This window comes from Podarcis erhardii (genome assembly GCF_964252035.2).
Source record: "Podarcis erhardii genome assembly, chromosome: 4".
Classification (NCBI taxonomy): Eukaryota; Metazoa; Chordata; class Lepidosauria; order Squamata; family Lacertidae; genus Podarcis; species Podarcis erhardii.
The window spans coordinates 85,595,756-85,613,298 of record NC_138508.1 but is presented as its reverse complement, the minus strand read 5'-3'; the positions used below and the strand labels follow the sequence as shown (position 1 = coordinate 85,613,298).

Below are 17,543 nucleotides of genomic sequence, written 5' to 3'. Positions count from 1 at the left end.
TTTATCAACTTTTATCCAGTGTCTCATAGTACATTTTATATTTCATAGCCAAGTGATTTGTACAGTACATTTTTTGTGTTGTTGTTGGAGGGGTGTTTTTTTTTTTTTTTTTTTTTTTTTTTTTTTTTTTTGCAGAATTGAGTCTGTATTATCTGGTCATAGCCAATTCACATGATCTTGGACATAAGGTTTGTTGGAGGTGGTGCATTAACATATCGCCATGAGTTATCTGAGGCAAATTCATTATATCTGTTCACTTGCGCATGCCATGGCAGCTAGTCTTCGTCTTTCTTCCAGAGGCGTATGGTGTCCCACCCTTCCCCAACCAGGAATTACTGCAAGGGCAGACTTTAGTGTTTCAAATTCCAGTGGTGCCCTATGCGAGGCCAAAATTTGGTGCCCATCCTGCCTCTCGCCTTCCATTCCGCTCAATTCACACGTCATAGTTGCGATGCCCTGTGGTGCCCCCTAGGCTTGGAGCCCAGTGTGGTGGAACCAGTCGCACTGCCCTAAATCCGCCTCTGATTCTTGGCATCTGACAGCTAGTTTAGTACAGCCCTGGTATATTTGTATATGCACTGTACTATATGCCTTCCTTGAACAATTAATTCATCACGAAAAGGGGGTGAGTGGCTCACACAAGCTGGGAATGCACAATTTGCATTGGAAGGTTGCGTTGCCCAGGGTGTGTGTGGGAGGAGTGAAGGATGTACAAGCCTCCAGGTCACCCTCTCGTACCCCACAGTGTGTGTAACCTGTGTCAGGGTCCTGCGTGAGTCAGTCCTTCCGAATTTGCCCTCCGATTAACTAATATATTTAGAATAAAACCTGTTAGAAGTTGGAATGTCTAATATTACTAATTACATTGGCAGGCTCATTTCATGAAAAAGTTGTCCTCCTTGACATTTTCTTTTATCAAACTAGAAAGAGAAACCCAGGTGTTTCATTCACAACCACTCTCCTCCATACATAGGCCCAGGAGCGATTAAAGTGATGAATTGTGTCAGCATAACATATTGACACTATCAATTGGATGTTATCAAACAGCTTAAACTAATGGAATGATTTACTTCATGTTTAACTGCCTTTTTCAATTAAAGGTAGCAAATGCTGTGGGACTTGAGCCTAAGTGAACAAACCATATATTTTCTCCTGTTAACACCAGCATCGCTGACATGCAAGTGATGGGAGTGTTACCCTATTGCTGCAGGCTGTAATGGGCTAGTTTAAATGGTCATGAGGGAAAAAAAGTGATTAATGATTAGGAACAGGGCTGTTACACAGCTTCACAGCTCTTTTTCCTCCACGCATTTCCATTCGCGTCAACTAGCTGCACACTTGGGAGGTGTTATTTCCAAGTAGTCAACATAGTTTATTTCTGCTGCTATTTGTTTCCATTTCATGAGTCCCTTTGGTTGTGCAGCTATAGCTTATGTTTCTTTGGAGTCGTCAGCTTTGCTAATGATAAAAGTGGATTATGTACCACTCTTTATTAGCATGGTGAACAAAACCTCAACCATTGCACTTGAGTGTCATGGTAGACACAGGAGGACTGCTTTCTTTATTGCATGTCGACTCTGGGACAGTGGAATACGTCTGGGAGGAGCTACTAAAATTAGTTGGGTATTAAACTGTTGTCTTGCAATAACAATTATTGCTACGCATCAAGAAATTGCATGTTCAGCATGTACAGCAATGCCCATTGGTGCTCTTTTGTTAATAAACTTCATATCTCTATCCTTCATTGGGCTGCTTCTAGACCTTTTAAAATTATTTGAGGGTGCAAATAACGTGGTAGACCGTGGTGATCTGACAGACAAATTACAGTTTCCAAAAAAAAAAGCTTCCAGCTAAATCCTTCACCAAAGACAAACAATGAAACTTAACTAGGGTAAAAAAATCAAGTCCTTTAATGGCTTGGTAACTAGTTACAGAATAAGAAGCAGAGCACTGGAGCAAATGCACTTTTCACAATGGAGAAAACATAGGAACCTGCTTCATCCCAAGTCATCAGAGCCTTGATCCAGTCTGTTTTGTGTATACAGAGTGGCTGTAGTTTCAGGCATGAGTCTGTCCCAGTCCTACCTGGAGATACTGGGAATCACATTTGGGTCACTGTATATACAAAATGTGTGCCATACCGCTGAGCAACAGCAGTTCCCTAAAAGCATCTGTATTAGGTCTCCTAAGTATTTTAGAATCAGTGCTACTGAAACCTAGAGGCAAAGAGGTGGCCACATTTTCAGATGATATTTAAGGTGGTGGAAACTGAAGCAGAGAGCAAAGCTCTCCAAAAGATTTCTCTAAACTGAATGAATAGTCAACAGATGGGCAAATGAGATTCAGTGAAACTAAGTGCTACATTATTCACATTTTTTTTTAAAAAAAAATCCTACAACTTCAATCCTGAAGTTAGCTCGATGTGCAAGAAAATGAAACCACCAGTATCATAAAGTTTGTATAAATTGTATAAATCTGTGGCAGGGTCATATTTGGAACACTCAGTATGGTCATCCTAACTCAAAATAGAGCTAGAAAAGTGCAGAGAAGACTAGAAATACGATCTAGAAGTTGGAGCATGCTCTCCATAAGTAAAAGACCAGGTCTTTGTGATCTGTATGGGAAGTCCTTCTTATGGTTCTGCAAATGGGTGTGGCCCCTCCTTCAGTGACTTGAGTTAGGGTCTTCTCTGTGGTGTCATCTTGTTTGTGGAACTCCCTCTTCGGAGTTGCATCAGTCAGTCTTCATCAGGTCAAGACATAGCTGTTCATTCAGGCCTTTGTGATCCTATTTGAATAAAGTAAATCATTTGTGACTTTTTAGTTTAGACAAAAGAAAGTGAACATGATACAGGTATAAAAATAGATGAATGGCGTGGGAAAAGTAGATGGGGAGAAATTTCAGTACCAAGGGAAGGTATTCTAATTAAATTAATTGGTAGTCGATTCAGCCCAAATGCAACCACAGATAAACCCCTTTGACAGAATGTATTATTTATTTGTAGAATTCACTGCTGCAAGATGTGATGGTATCCCTTGGGAGCAGACAAAGGAGAGATGTTGCTTGTGTGCCATACTTTAGGAATTCCCTGAAATATTTGGCTGGTCCCTATTGCAAACAAGAGGCTGTGGTTGATGGGTACTTGATCTGATGTCGCAGGGCACTTTATGTGGTACAAAAGGCACATTGTGTAGGAATTTTCCAATATTTTCATCAAGTTTTTCACTATCTCTGTGTTCATAAGACATAAGGGAGGAAAACAGTGTCGCCATGATGTCATAATCCATGTAATGTACCTTTGAGAGGAAGGGTGTTGCTGCCTAAAAAAACACATTCACTTTTCCCTTCTAAAGCTAACTGAAATCGGATGCTGGAGGCTATTTGGGTTAGAAAATACGCCTGACAGATGAAGTAGTCTATTCTTGTGACCACAGTATTGAATTTGCTCTTTTGAAGTATTGTACAGCAATGCTCTTGTTTGCTCAGTGTGCTTCCCTGTAGTGGGGGCCAGAAATATTATTGTGCAACTCTAGGCACATCATTTAAAACAGTGGCTTTCCATTGTTCCAGATGTGGGCCCCTTGCTTTACCCTCAGTCTACAGCATGAGGTTCAGTTAATTTGTTTAATACCTTATCTTCAGTTGCTTTTTTTTTCTAAGTTGAATGTCAGATGTGTGACAACCCACCCCCATTTTCATTTTTACAACCCCACACAGGCAGCAGAACTAGAAGATTGCAGAGTGGCTTGGACAACCCAGCCAGATGTGCAGGCTATAAAAAAATAAAATTATTATTGTTGTTGTTGTTAGTAGTAGTTGTAGTAAACCTAGACACATAGCTAGCAGACTCCATTTACTTTACAGTGGTACTTCAGGTTACATACGCTTCAGGTTACATATGCTTCAGGTTACATACTCCGCTAACCCAGAAATAGTGCTTCAGGTTAAGAACTTTGCTTCAGGTTGAGAACAGAAATCGTGCTCCGGTGGCACGGCAGCAGCAGGAGGCCCCATTAGCAAAAGTGGTTAAGTACGGACCTCCAGAATGAATTAAGTACTTAACCCGAGGTACCACTGTACTAGGTTACTAGTTTCTCAGGCCTGATCTGGAATGCTCTTCTCATCCTCTTTCTTCAGCCATACTTAGGCTACATGGTATATCAACCTCAAACTTTTTAAATGGCTATGCCTGAGTTTCAGCCAAAGATCCTTGGAACTGTAGTTGAATGAAAAGACTCTTAATCTCTTTCAAACTCAGACCTGCCGAAAACGACAATTTCTTGGGAAATTTCTTGATAGCTACAGGGGTTTTAAATCACTTTACACAAATAGTGTGTTCCCTGCTCCCCTTTGCAGTGCTGACAGTACTTGTGTGGCCCAACCTAGGTCAGGTGTTTACCTGGCTGGCTACGCCATGCTAGCACCAGCTGAAGACCAAGGGTTAACATTTGCAGCTATGATAGCATTATGTACTTGGTTCACATATGCTGTTTCTGTTACTTTATTATTTGAGGGTTTTTTCTCTGCTAACATAATGCATTTAACAATGAATCGAATCCTATCTCTTGTTTAGACCAAAATATGGATTTGAAGTTGGAGAAAGAATCAAGGAATTTATTTTAGATGTCCAAATGCTATCACACAATTAAGCTCAACATTTCATTTAGTTTTCCATGTATTTCCCCCCTCTTTACATGTACCCCCCCCTACAGTCTTGAAGTAGGAAAATTTTGTTTGGCTAATGTTGTAAAGTCTTATGTGTGTTCTACTACAGACATAAAGATTGGGCAGGCAAAATATATGAGGAAACACCCCTCCCATCAGACATTATGACAGTCTACTGCCATGAAGTCAAAGTGTAATGTGTGAAACTTCAATGGTTAGTGAAACAACACATTTTGCTGGAAGGTTGTTGTCAATCTGTAGGTGATAGGCCTTTCTGAGATGTGGTATACCAAAGTTCCTGGTGTATTAAAAGGTAAAGGTACCCCTGCCCGTACGGGACAGTCTTGCCAGACTCTAGGGTTGTGCGCTCATCTCACGCTATAGGCCGGGAGCCAGCGCTGTCCGCAGACACTTCCGGGTCACGTGGCCAGTGTGACAAGCTGCATCTGGCGAGCCAGCGCAGCACACGGAACGCCGTTTACCTTCCCGCTGGTAAGCGATCCCTATTTATCTACTTGCACCCGGGGGTGCTTTCGAACTGCTAGGTTGGCAGGCGCTGGGACCGAGCGACGGGAGCGCACCCCGCCGCGGGGATTCGAACCGCCGACCATGCGATCGACAAGTCCTAGGCGCTGAGGTTTTACCCACATATTGCTTCCCCTTAATCTCCCCACACTACATTATCCTATTTACAAAGAATATTTTTGCTTTGAGCTGTTAGTATTTTAACAGTCCGGTTTGTTTCTGCCCAAGTTGAGAGTTTTGTAGATGTTGGGACATCCTTAATTCTAGTTAACACAGGAATTTGTATTTCTGTTTGGGGAAACACTTGTGTTTCTTAACTTTATGAACATTGCTTTAAAGTTTAGCTATTACATTTATTTTTATTTTTTAATTTCCTAAGCCAAGCTCAGTTTTGCCTACAATATTCTACCCGCGGTGGCTTAAAAACAAACCATTTTTTGTAGGCAGCAGCCTTCTTCATGCACCTGATAAAGTGGGCTATAGTCCATGAAAGCTTATACCACAATAAAACCATTAGCCTTTAATGTGCCATAGAACTCTTTGTTGGTTTTGCTACAACAGACTAGCACGTCCACTCTGCCAGAAATCATTGAACACATGTCTTAATTTAGTTCTCTGTGGAAGTCCACCCCTCCCTTTAAAGATATTGCTTCTAAGCCATGCGGTAAACTCTTTCTCAACACATCAGTGTGGCACTTTTTTGTAGTTTTTCAAGAAGTCTTCAGCTCATGAGCAGGTTTCAAAGGAACCTCATCTCCATGTAGTTTTGCTGGATAATCCTTTATCCACCATCTTCAGCTCTCATTCCCTTGATTTCTTGCCTGTGGCTACGTTTCTATCTCTGCATCAATTAGCCCAGTGATTTATACAACAAGCAAGCAGTTTAGAGGTAAATGGTACACAATTAACATCTCATTCCACCATAAAGGGTATGCTAAATACCCCAGTCACTGCTTTCTCTGCCTGGAATTGAAATAAGTGTTTGTCCTAATTCATATGCTATCTGATGTGAAGTGGGCCTGCTTTGTGCTGTACTACACCATTAATCTAATTATAGATAGCTGCAAATGAAGTGCTGTCTGAGCACAGAGGCTGAAGAAAAATAGAGCTTTTGTCATTTAGCATGACTCTGTGAAGCAAGATCACACTTTGCATGGCAGCCTGGCAAAGTGGAGATCCAAATAATATTGCTGCCTGTTGCATGCTTTCTAATTACGAGAGCCTTGTAAACAGAAGTAGACGCCCGGTGTAAATAGAGCTGTAGTTACGCTGTCATGTGGTTTATAGGAGGAGAATCCTCCGAGTGCGGTTGTATTAAATGATGCATCCTGATTGACAGCTACCTTGAGACTGCGCTGATGGAGTTGTCAAAGCATTATGCTAACAGGCTGCTCCAGTGACTGCAGATGTACAGAGCTCTGCTATTCAGTCAGCTTTCTAACTGTTATCTGTTCATTTTACCTTGTCCGGCTGTGTTGTAACTCCACACAAGGAGGACAGCTACAAGCTTTATTTCTGTATGCTTTTGACTCTGACTGCTCAACCTTAACCTAAAGTGGAAGGAATCTGTTTTGTGAGGCTTTAATCTTTATTGGGGAGTTTTTCCCCACTAGAGTGTTATATATTACATGGTGGATTTAAAGGTGGGAAGTGTGAGCAACATTAATTGCTATTTTAATTAAGTTTGTGTTGCTAGGACCTGTACTAGAGAAGTGGTGACATTCTCCTTTCTATCCCTCATCCATTAAATATTCAGTTTTTAGGAATCCCTTTTGTATTGCCACGGGGTGTTTTTTTTTATTACATAAGGGATTTGTTTCTCCCACTTAAACCAGGGATTATTGTGGCACAACTGCACTACAACTCATTTGTCTACCAGAGACATGCTAATAATGTAGGAACTGGGAACTCCATTATAAAAGTCAAACTCGAATTTGTTGACTAAGCAGTACATTTCTTAAACTGCCATGATCACAGAAATTTCCCCCCAAAAATGTTTCCAGAGTCCATAATGCTGAGGGATGGGAGACAATTGACTGTTTTTAACCCAATATATGAGGAGAACTTTGATGTATAAAGAGATCTCATGCTCTATGAGAATTTAAACTTTAGACATAAGCAAGCACCCTTATTAAAGATGCACTTAGTAAGTTGCACTGAATTTAGAGGAACTTCTGAGTAAGGATGATGAAGATTACAGAGTTAATGCACTAATTTCAGTGCCCAGGTGGCAGCGAATCAATACATTTATGATGCCTATGAGTATTTTGAGCCAGTAAGAATGGGTGTCACTTGGAATGATATGGCTTTCCTGAAAGTTTTGAATTGGAATTTTTTCCTTTGCAAATTAGGATCCTTTGCATAGGGATAAATTTCAGTTTTCACCTAGAGCAGGAGTAGCTAGCATGGTGCTATTCAGGTTTTCTTGGACTCCTCTCCCATCAGCCCCAGCTAGCATAGCCATCAGGAGAGCACCATGTTGTTTGCTTCTGCCCAAGTGAATGATCTAATTTGTAATGCTTCTTTTGCATGTTGTTAGTAAACAAAACAAAAAAACTCATGCTTGCCTTAATGTACTTGCAATTGTCATCCATTTGTTGTTACTTAAAGAGCTTATGAAATAGAAAAATAAATAAATCTATGGATCCACAAAAGATATTCCACTTTATACTGCAAGATGAATGCAACTTGGGACTTTAAACACTGACCACTCAAAAAAACTTGTTTTTAAAACATTAAAAAATTATCAAGGTGGAGTTTATCTCTGGACTTACATTGCTTAAACAGTTGTAACACAAATAATCTTGTTACACATTAAAAACATTGTGGGCTAACATATTCATTGGTGCACAACATTTTATGGACTAGATACATTGATTGTTATCCTCAGGTCGCAGGTAAAGGAATTTCAAAAAGAGACGCAAGCCTGGAGCAGTTGCATCGGAACTAATTAAGAAGTTCTACTCTATTGCTTTAGCTTTAAGAGGAACATGAATCTCTTGAAGAAGACTCTTGCCTATGAAAGATTATGCTACAATGAAATACGTTAGGGCTGTATCCAACAAAGCCATTGCAAAGGTGGGACAAGTTCTGCTCATGCAACAGAATGACCCCTTTCATCTCTTCCTCTTGCACCTCCAAATCTGTTCTGAAGATTTTCCCAGCCTTCCATAACAGACTGGGGAGCCACAGATCATTCCACATGTACAATCACTTCATTGGATTCAGCCCTTATGCCAGGCATAGGCAAACTCAGCCTTCCAGCTGTTTTGGGACTACAGTTCCCATCATCCCTGACCACTGGTCCTGTTAGCTAGGGATGATGGGAGTTGTAGTCCCAAAACATCTGGAGGGCTGAGTTTGCCTATGCCTGCCTTATGCTAACCCTAATCCCAACCCTTAGTCTTAATGTGCTAGTTGACTTTTTAAAATTATTCTTATTTTTAGTGCAACAGACTAATACAACTACCCCAAGAAGCATAGGCAATAGTTTTAGCAGGAAGCTGCTAAAACTACTGTCTGTGGTGTTATGCATATAATGTATAATTGTGATATAGAGCAGATAGTTTTCTTACAAAAGGTTTCTGGTACAGTCCCTGGCACCCAAAGTTGGGCTGGAAAATATTTTTGTTTAAAACCATGGGGATCTTAGAGTCTCAGATACAATTTTTTTTTTATCAAGTGGATTGTGATTGGCAAATTTGGCATCTGCAATATTATAGGATGTGCTTCATTTAAGGTTTAGAGAGGTAGTCTGCTTTTGGCAGACCTTACTGGTCTTACCTTCTGCAATTGCTTTGATAGCTCAGTTGGTTAGAGTGTGGTGCTGATAACAGCGAGGTTGCAGGTTCACTCCCCATATTCCTGCATTGCAAGGGGGTTGGACTAGATGATCCTCAGGGTCCCTTCTAACTCTGTGATTCCTTACACAGCCACTCACCTTCACAAAGAAAAAAGCCTCCATTTTATTTATGTAAAGCTTTGTCACTTTCCAGTTATAGTAAAAACGGAATGATGGCAATTTGGTGATATTTGTAAGCTTCCAGTCATCTTTGTTTCTGAGCCAGGCATTGTTCAGTTGTTTTGCTCTTCCAAAGTGCTTTACGCTTCTCATCAAACCAGTCCACATGATAACATCCTTGGTGTGTGTTCTGCAGCTCGCAGGCACCCCTTGGTCAGGCTGTTTCTCAATGTTGAGAAACTATTTTACAAAGGAATGTTTTTTGGAGGGGGGAAGCTTCCATCAGAACTTATAAAAAGGGATCCCTTTTCTGTATTACTTCGCCATCCTATGTTCACAGGGGTCATTTGTTCTCAACTGTGCTCCCAAAGGACCTTTCCGGAGAAGTTTGCTTTTTTTTTTTTTTTAACTTTTTGATTACAATAGCTCAGTTCTCCCCCCCCCAACAGACTTAAAGAACAATAAACAAATACAAAAGGAAAGGGAACAGCTCATCAATAACAAAGGCCTGCATTTGAAAGCATTTGGCTTACTGACTCTCACATCTCATTCCAAGCAAAGCAGGAGTCCTGCAGAGAAAGGAATCTAGAAGATAGGAAAATATTAAAATAGTAAAAGTGGAATGCTTGGAACGGCCTGTGATGGGTGATGAAGAGAAGAACGCTTTTATTGCACAACAATTGGGACAGTTTACTTGCTAATTCTACCTCTACCTGTAGAGCCTCCTCTTGATTGTAGAGTAATTTGGAAAACTTGAACTATTCACAGGGCCACAAGCTTGACTGTTTTGAAAAGACATGAAATTTGATTCTGAACCTGGGCATTGTAAAAACATAAATCTCTCTGAATCTAAGCAGAAGCTGATTGTACCATTCACAATACATAGCCAAAAAAATTGGAATATCTATTGTCAATCTGGAGAAGGACCATTATTTATTTCCTCCTAAGATTCAAGTTTTTATTTAATTTTATTTTCAAAAGTATGTGTAGAAGTTATTTGCTATGAATACTGAAACTGTGCAATTTGATGTAATTATATTCCCCCATAGGTTTAATTAAGGACTTTTAACTACAATTTATCTTTTGATAAATAGACCCTCTGCACAGAATGTTTATTAGATTGACAGCAGAATGTATACCCAGATAGCTTTTTCTGCCTTGCCATGTGACTCAGATGAATTTTAATAGAAGCAAAAGCTTTTATTTGCCCTGTAATTTCACTGAAGGATCATGTCCTTTAAAAACCAGCAGACACTTGTACGTCTTGATGGCAGAACACACAGACAAGAGCAAAGAAACATGCAAAAGATGTTGCTATTTGGCCTGTCACTGGTTATAGAAATTCTTCTGGTAACATTTGCCATCAAAACACATCAAAATCCTTAGTTGCAAACATATAACAAGGCTGTTGTCTTTTTTTGGCTGAAAGAAAGATTCCAGAGTGTAGCCATTTGGGCCATTTATAATAGGAACCCAATAACCCTTTTTAAAAAACCCATAAACCACAGCTTACAGAACAATGTCTGTTGTGAGCCTGAAGATGGGAATAGTTAAAATACCATTGGAAAACAATATGGTGGGCTACTTGAGCCAAATTTTGATAGCAGTCTAGGTAGTTCAGGCCCCTTTGGTTTTCACTAGTACTGGACACACCCCAAATATGTTTCTGGGACTAGGGTGTTTATTGTAGGATCAGTGGTCCTCATGCATGCAAGTTTTTTTGCAGCATCAACACAACATTGTAGCTATCAAAATCCCCACCCATATCCCCATCACAACCTTATCTGCATTTACCCTTTCCAGGGAAAACCCAACCAGCTTTAAAAAAGAAAAGAAAACTTGCTGCTTACATTAAGCTCCCATCTGGAAGCACCCTAGCTGTCTGCCTTGGGAGATCCTAGTGTACAACTTTTTTTCAAAGCTACCTTGAGGCAGGAAAGGAGGAATCACTGCACTAATTTTAAACTAGCCCAACCACTAGTTGTTTGGTTTGGTGTGTGGAGGGGGTGAGCGAAATGTTTCTTTCCCTGCAGGTCAGTGATCATTTTACAACGTTCAAACAGTGTTAATAAATTTTCCTGCAGGCTCGAGCAGTGACCATCTCCTTTTCCAAATGACAGCAATCGTATATGAGGAAAGCACATATTGACACTTAATTATGATGTGGTACCAGTAAACTCTGTTGGAAAGGCTTTGTCCATTTCTTTGGATCATCATCATCATCATCATAATTTATTATTTATTCTGCTCATCTGGCTGGGTTTCCCCAGCCACTCTGGGCAGCTCCCAACAAAATATTAAAAACATGATAAAACATCAGACCCAACATGCTTGCAGCCACCTGGTTGCTCAGCTTAGTGTATTCACATGTTATTTCTGTGTAAAGCTATTGTTGCTTTGCTTTATACCCCAAAGAGCCTATATTAAGGGTGTCCAAACTTTTTTCAAAGAGGGCCAGGTTTGATGAAGTGAACATGTGTGAGGGGCAACCAAAGTTGTTGACCTTTTTTGGGGGGGAATCAAAGTTGCTGAGCTCCCCCCCCCTAGATTTTACCCCAGGAAATAACCTGCCACAGGGGCCGGATTAGGCCCCCGAAACGGACTTTGGATACGCCTGGCCTATACTGTGGGGTATATATCAACATTGCACTGTTACAAACGTTCCATCTGCACAACCACACTACCTTGCCAGATTGAATATTCTCTCCTCCCTTCCCCTGCATGCTATTGGGGGGGGGGTTGTCTCCTGACCCACAGAGGAAATTTGGGGAGAACAAAGGCAGGGGAGGAGGAAAAGCTCCATTGCACAAGTGAAAGTCCTTGTGCAGGGCTTCCGCTGATGGGGTTTGTTAGGTGTATCTTGTCCTACATTCTCTGTAAGAAGCTGTATTTTCTGGATTGGTTCTAGAGCCTTGCAGCCCCGGGTGTTAACTTTTTCTCTCTCCTTGTGAATGCAATATATAGCCTTGATCAGATTAGAAAAGCAGTGTATCACTGATTTAGGAAGATGTGTAGAAGTTTCGCTGAAATGAACAGGAACCAATTGGGAGCATGGATCTACAGCTACCATTTAATTTAAGTAGGTCTGATTCCAGGCAAGTTCCTGGTTGATTGTGTTCAAAATGGCTAGGATACTTGACCTCTCATTATTAACTCCCATTTACCTTCACACTGGATATTCTAATATTTAGGCAATCAAAAAGTGAATGAAACTTCAGTCCATTCAGTTGAAGAACAAAAGGCAGTCTAAGTTGACTTCGTTTATATTGCCTTCTTGTTCACCATAACTTGGTGGTTGTTTTTTAACTAAACTCTTCAGAACCCCGGTGTTCTGTATTGAGTAAATTGGGGAAAAGATGGACATGTTGTCTTAAAGATGGTTTGCCCCTTTCCCCTCTTGTATCATAGAATTATAGAGTTGGAAAGTACCCCAAGGATCATTTAGTCCAGCCCCCTGCAGCGCAGGAACCGCAACTTGTACTTGATGATTGTGCAGCTTCTAAGGTGTTTATACTGCTAGGCTTTAGTATTTGAAAGAGGCAGTATCTTAAAGTCAGGCAGAAAAATGCACATGATAGTTACACATATTGATATACTTACACATGTACAAAAAGTCAGTTTGATTTGCTTTGATCATGTGCACTAAAGCCCATCCCAGAACCATCGCCAGCGTGCAGGAATTCCACAGCAGATGGATCAGTGTAGAAAACTCCCTGAAGCTCCTATGTTTAAACTACACTGCCATAGGTTACCAAAGCTGGTAACATGATTTGACAGTATTTGCACGATAAGCTGCAAAGTGCTAAGAATTCTGCTTTAATAGTGAAAGTTCAATTTTAAAAGATCCAAAAGCTGACATACTGCTGCTGGCTGATCTGGATGCAAATTAGATTATCATAAGTGCAATTCTAACTGTAACATTTATTATCAACACAGCTGGTTAAACTAGTGATAGGAGCATGTTTGTTCCTCTTTTGTCCATTGATGGTCAAAGAGGAACAAATTTCTCACAGAGACCTGCTGCCATCTGCTGGATTTCCGAGTGCAGTGTCTCTGCTCTTGGGTAAGCCTTATGCCAAACCAAAGAAAACTGATGTGGCTGCAGAGCATGAACAATATTTTCTGATTAAAACAAAACCAAAGAAACCTGATGTGAAAAAGCTTTTGTTGATATGCTGAGTAAAAATAGCTTCTAAAAGCTAATAATAATTTTAATCACCCCCCTCCACTTTTAAAATAGTGTTTTGCTGGTAGTTTGGGGGTAAATTAGCAAAAAAACAAACAAACAAACAAAAAACACCCAGAAACAAACAACTTTGCAAATTACACTGGATTCTCCCCCCCCCCCGACTGTTACTTATTCAAGATAGTGTCTACTTTTGCTATTTTTCGGTGCTTCTTTTTAAAATGGAAGCTTGGATTCTCAGAATCCTGTGGACTTCATAGAAAAAAGCCTGGACTGGAAAGTGGGGGAGGGGGACTGTGTGGCCCTTCTGTTGTTGTTGCCACTCATGTGTAGAGAAAGATCAAACCCATAATTCATTGTGTTTAATGTATTCAAGTGCGGCTATTTACCTGGTTGAGTTTTGTTCTCTTACTGCGGTATTTATTTGGAATTGATTCCATCAATTTATCCCCACGTTTTACATCGCTATAGTTTCAAAGCATGATAGGCAGCAGGTGGAGAGATTTGTTTCCAAGCCGCTTTCAAAAAGTCAGCCACATAACTGGTATTATTAAAATCTCACATCTATTTTAGATAGTAACTTATGCATTGTAGAGGGAGGAGGGTGTGGGTAGGTAGAGAAATTACAAAATATTTCCAGTTGGTGAACATCTGTAAAAATATAGTTTGCGATGTGCCAATTCAAGGCTAGGTTGCAAGCAAATGCTGGATTGTACTTCATAAGATCTTTAATAAAATATAAATATTAAAGCATAAGGATTTAAACAAAGTGTTCTCCTTTTAGAAGTGTAAGCCTTATTTTTCATCTTACAGATAGCACATCAGTGCTTTTAACTGATTTTTTTTTTTTTACAAAATAGGTTAATTTCCTCCACACATATTGTTTTCAATACGTAGGAAAAAGAAAGTCCTGTCCATTTCCAAACCACATATACAGCATATGCTAGATAGAAACATGTCCCTATAAATGACTATATATATTTTGTACCTCTTTGATTAGTTAATAAATTTACGGTTTGACACTTGTTTGATACTACCTTGTGAACCGCCCTGATATCTTTTGATGAAGGGTGGTATATAAATCTAATAAATAAAATAAAATAAAAATTATTTGCTTTTGTGACATTTATCTTCATTCTGTTCTCTCCTGCCCCAAGTACAAGTTACGTATCCTGACCAAGCTTGCTGCGGAACTCAGCAAGCACATGCCAGAGAAAGTGGTGGAAGATACCTCCAGCATCCTGAGATCGCCCATGCCTGGAGCAGTGGTGGCAGTTTCTGTAAAGCCTGGAGACATGGTAAGATCATTCCTTGCCCTTTGTATCTGTTCCAGTTAAGAATATTCCTCACTGGAGAATCAGGGACAATTTGCACACTTCTTTTTTGGTCTTGCCTGAAGATGTTTCGGTATGTGCACTTGTGAATGTGGCAAGTACATGTTTACAAACATGAGTATCCTACATCTATACTCGTAAGGGAGCCACGCTGGTTTTGGTTTCCTGTCATGTGGCTACTCGTTTGCAAACTTAGCTTGCTGCAATGTAATATATCAAGTTTCCCACGCTCTGGTTACTCTTGAAAAAACAGGTCAACTTACTTTAGGGATACTGCTGTATATAGGGAATGTGCATGGAACTTGATTTGGATGTGGGGGAACTCAGCTGAAATCACTACAGGGATGAAGGCAACCTTTATGATCAATTCATTTTAAAGGCATATTGTCCTAGATATTGACAAGGAAAAAAAAATTACCGGTACATTCATCGTGATAAACACTTTCCCCCCCTGTCTGACCTGACTCCAAGCCTTTCAGTTGCTAGCTGCTGCTAGTCATAATATAAACACATGCATCCTCTTGACTTTAACTTTAATATTATGCTATAATTTTATGTTAGCACAAGAAAGGTCATCTTTAATTATTCATTCAGTTTTATAGAAATGCACCAGAACCAAAAGAGTTGAAATAAAAATGAAGGTGTGCTGCTTAATTCTCAGTTGCACCGATTACAGTTGACCCCTGCTTGCGTAATCAGTGAAGTAAAAATTGGAGCCTTAATATTTGCATCTATGGGCAGAAAGAGTAAGTAAAGTTGCTGGAGAAAGACTGGAGAAAGGTGCATTGAGGTAGGTCTGTATAATACTTGGCAGATGATGGATCTGTTTCTTAATATGCCTTCATATCCAAAGGATCAATATGAGACCTATGAACTGAGATGATTTTATATGCTCTATGCATCATGCATGTCATGCTTAATATTATCTTTCTAATTTAATATTCTATTTCCATATTCCATGTTTTTGCTGTGTTTTAAGAAAAACTATTTTGTGTCTGTGTGCATACATATGTACATATTTATGTATGCATTTAGAAAACACGGACAGTTCTTTTTGAGCTATTAAAAAATGGGATAAATTATGAATAGATAATGAATGCTGTTTAGCATTGAACTAATTCCGATTCTCCAAAAATGTAGCCAGTAAACTACCTTGGCCTCTTTTTGAGATGTACTCTCTGCTGTAGTTTTTTTAAAAAAAAAATTAAAAAAGAGAAAAGGTTCCACTGGGATGCCATTTTAAACATATTTTACATTTAAACAGAAGACGAAGCTGAGCTTACTAAAAACAAGCAAACATAAATTGCACTCAAGACTGGAAGATGTTTACCTTGAAATTGCAAACCCAAGAACATTGTTAAGTGTTAGAAAAACTACTTCTGAAAGGGGGGAGGACAGGATTTTTTACTCATGAGCTTAGCTGAGTGAGTCATCTGTGAAACATTTTGCCTGTTTAAATCTTTAGATGCCCTTTCTCATGCTATGTGGAAGAGTTTTATAAGAAGTGTCATATCAAACGACATAGTCGATCACATACAACGACCAGGTATGGTCACTGACAATTCCTGATTTTCAGATCGACTGAGTGGCAGGTTAGAAAACTGTCTGCTTACTGCCATTTTCTTCTTGTCACAAGGAGTGTGAATTCTGTCATTCCTCCGTGCAGTACAATGGAAAAGAGTGACGCTGTGTGTGTGTGTTTGCGTGTGGCGGCAGGATATTTTTCAGGACAAAATCTCCCATCCATTTTTATCCAAAATGCCTTGTTCTGCTGACATTAAAGTGAATTGGGGAAAAATAGGATGCTATGAAGTATCCTTTTATGTATCAGTCTTGTGTATATTTTGTGTACATGAAGAAGCAAAACCATGAGAGGATGGGCCTCCAGCCAGGAAATTGAAATGGGGAAAACATTCTTCCCATACAATCAAACATTCCCAAAGAAGTGCGGTGCAATACCAAACAAGTTGTTAAATAATGAGGAGAGATTTCTTTCTTGCTTCTCCCTCCCCTTTCCCTGCCGCCCCTTCTCCCTGCCTGTGGGTTTTTGCTGGAGGCGCCGAGAGGCAGAGCATTTGAACAGCACAGGCCTTATGTTCTGCCGACTTGGACTTGTCAATGGTAATTGGGCAGCTTTAATTGCAAAAACACGTTTGTGGCGCTGAAAGGGAGTTTAGCGTAAATCCTTCCTTTCCAGGACTGGTGTCAAAAAGTTTTTTTGAAAGGAGATGAGGTTGTATCAGCTATCCAGACTGAATAAGCGGCGAGATGGCGCGATTCAGCTTACATGTTTTGGCTGTCCATCAGGACAAGGATCATTCATTGTAGCTGTTCAAAGCCTCGGAGAACAACGGATGGGAACTCTTATATACTAGTCTTTTTTATTCCACTGTTTGAATGTGTCCTGAATTTGTGTCCCCCCCCCTCTACTTTTCAGACAGACTAAGGAGTACTTAAGTACCCTTTTTATATTCTAGAGTATTTACCAGCTAATAATATAATGAGGCGTGAAACAATATTACTGGGAAATGACAAAAAAAGTTTTCAGCTGAATGTTATGCTAAAACTAATGAGTAGCTCTTCCATAAATTTTATGTTTGTGACCATTGGTAAATGTTATTTCATGGTAATATTTTGGGAGTTAGCGCATTACTATAGAGTGTCTTACAAGGAGGCTTCTGTTTTCAAAAATGCAGTAAAATAATGAAACACTGCCATTATAATATGATACCAGGGTAGGGATGCAAAGGTTGAGTAGTCATTTTTGTTTGAATCCATCCAGGTTTTTAGGCCGTTGGGAGGTATAGTGTGCTTGCATTTGCTTTCTGATGGCTTGCATTTTTTTATTGCCTTTTGTGGTGTTTGTCTGAAA

General features: G+C 39.8%; 2 protein-coding genes across 10 annotated transcripts in view; one reads left to right on the top strand and one right to left on the bottom strand.

The window, feature by feature from the left end:
* PCCA (propionyl-CoA carboxylase subunit alpha) overlaps nucleotides 1–17,543 on the top strand; it is a 240,178-nt gene that overhangs the window by 207,298 nt on the left and 15,337 nt on the right. For both annotated transcript variants that reach the window (XM_081858120.1, XM_081858119.1), the window contains exon 22: nucleotides 14,495–14,635. In XM_081858120.1, coding sequence (XP_081714246.1) covers nucleotides 14,495–14,635 — 141 coding nt within the window. The remainder of the gene's footprint in view (nucleotides 1–14,494; nucleotides 14,636–17,543) is intronic.
* The window catches only part of GGACT (gamma-glutamylamine cyclotransferase), a 51,411-nt gene continuing 35,762 nt past the window's right edge, over nucleotides 1,895–17,543 (bottom strand). For 2 of the 8 annotated variants that reach the window (XR_014155569.1, XR_014155571.1), the window contains exons 4-5: nucleotides 8,974–9,130; nucleotides 1,895–2,787 (exon numbers count right to left, since the gene is read on the bottom strand). The gene's annotated coding sequence lies outside the window, so the exon portion shown is untranslated. Of the gene's footprint in view, nucleotides 2,788–8,973; nucleotides 9,131–9,864; nucleotides 9,968–14,934; nucleotides 15,061–17,543 lie in introns of all 8 variants that reach the window. The other 6 variants (XR_014155570.1, XR_014155572.1, XR_014155565.1 and 3 more) reach the window with 5 other exon arrangements.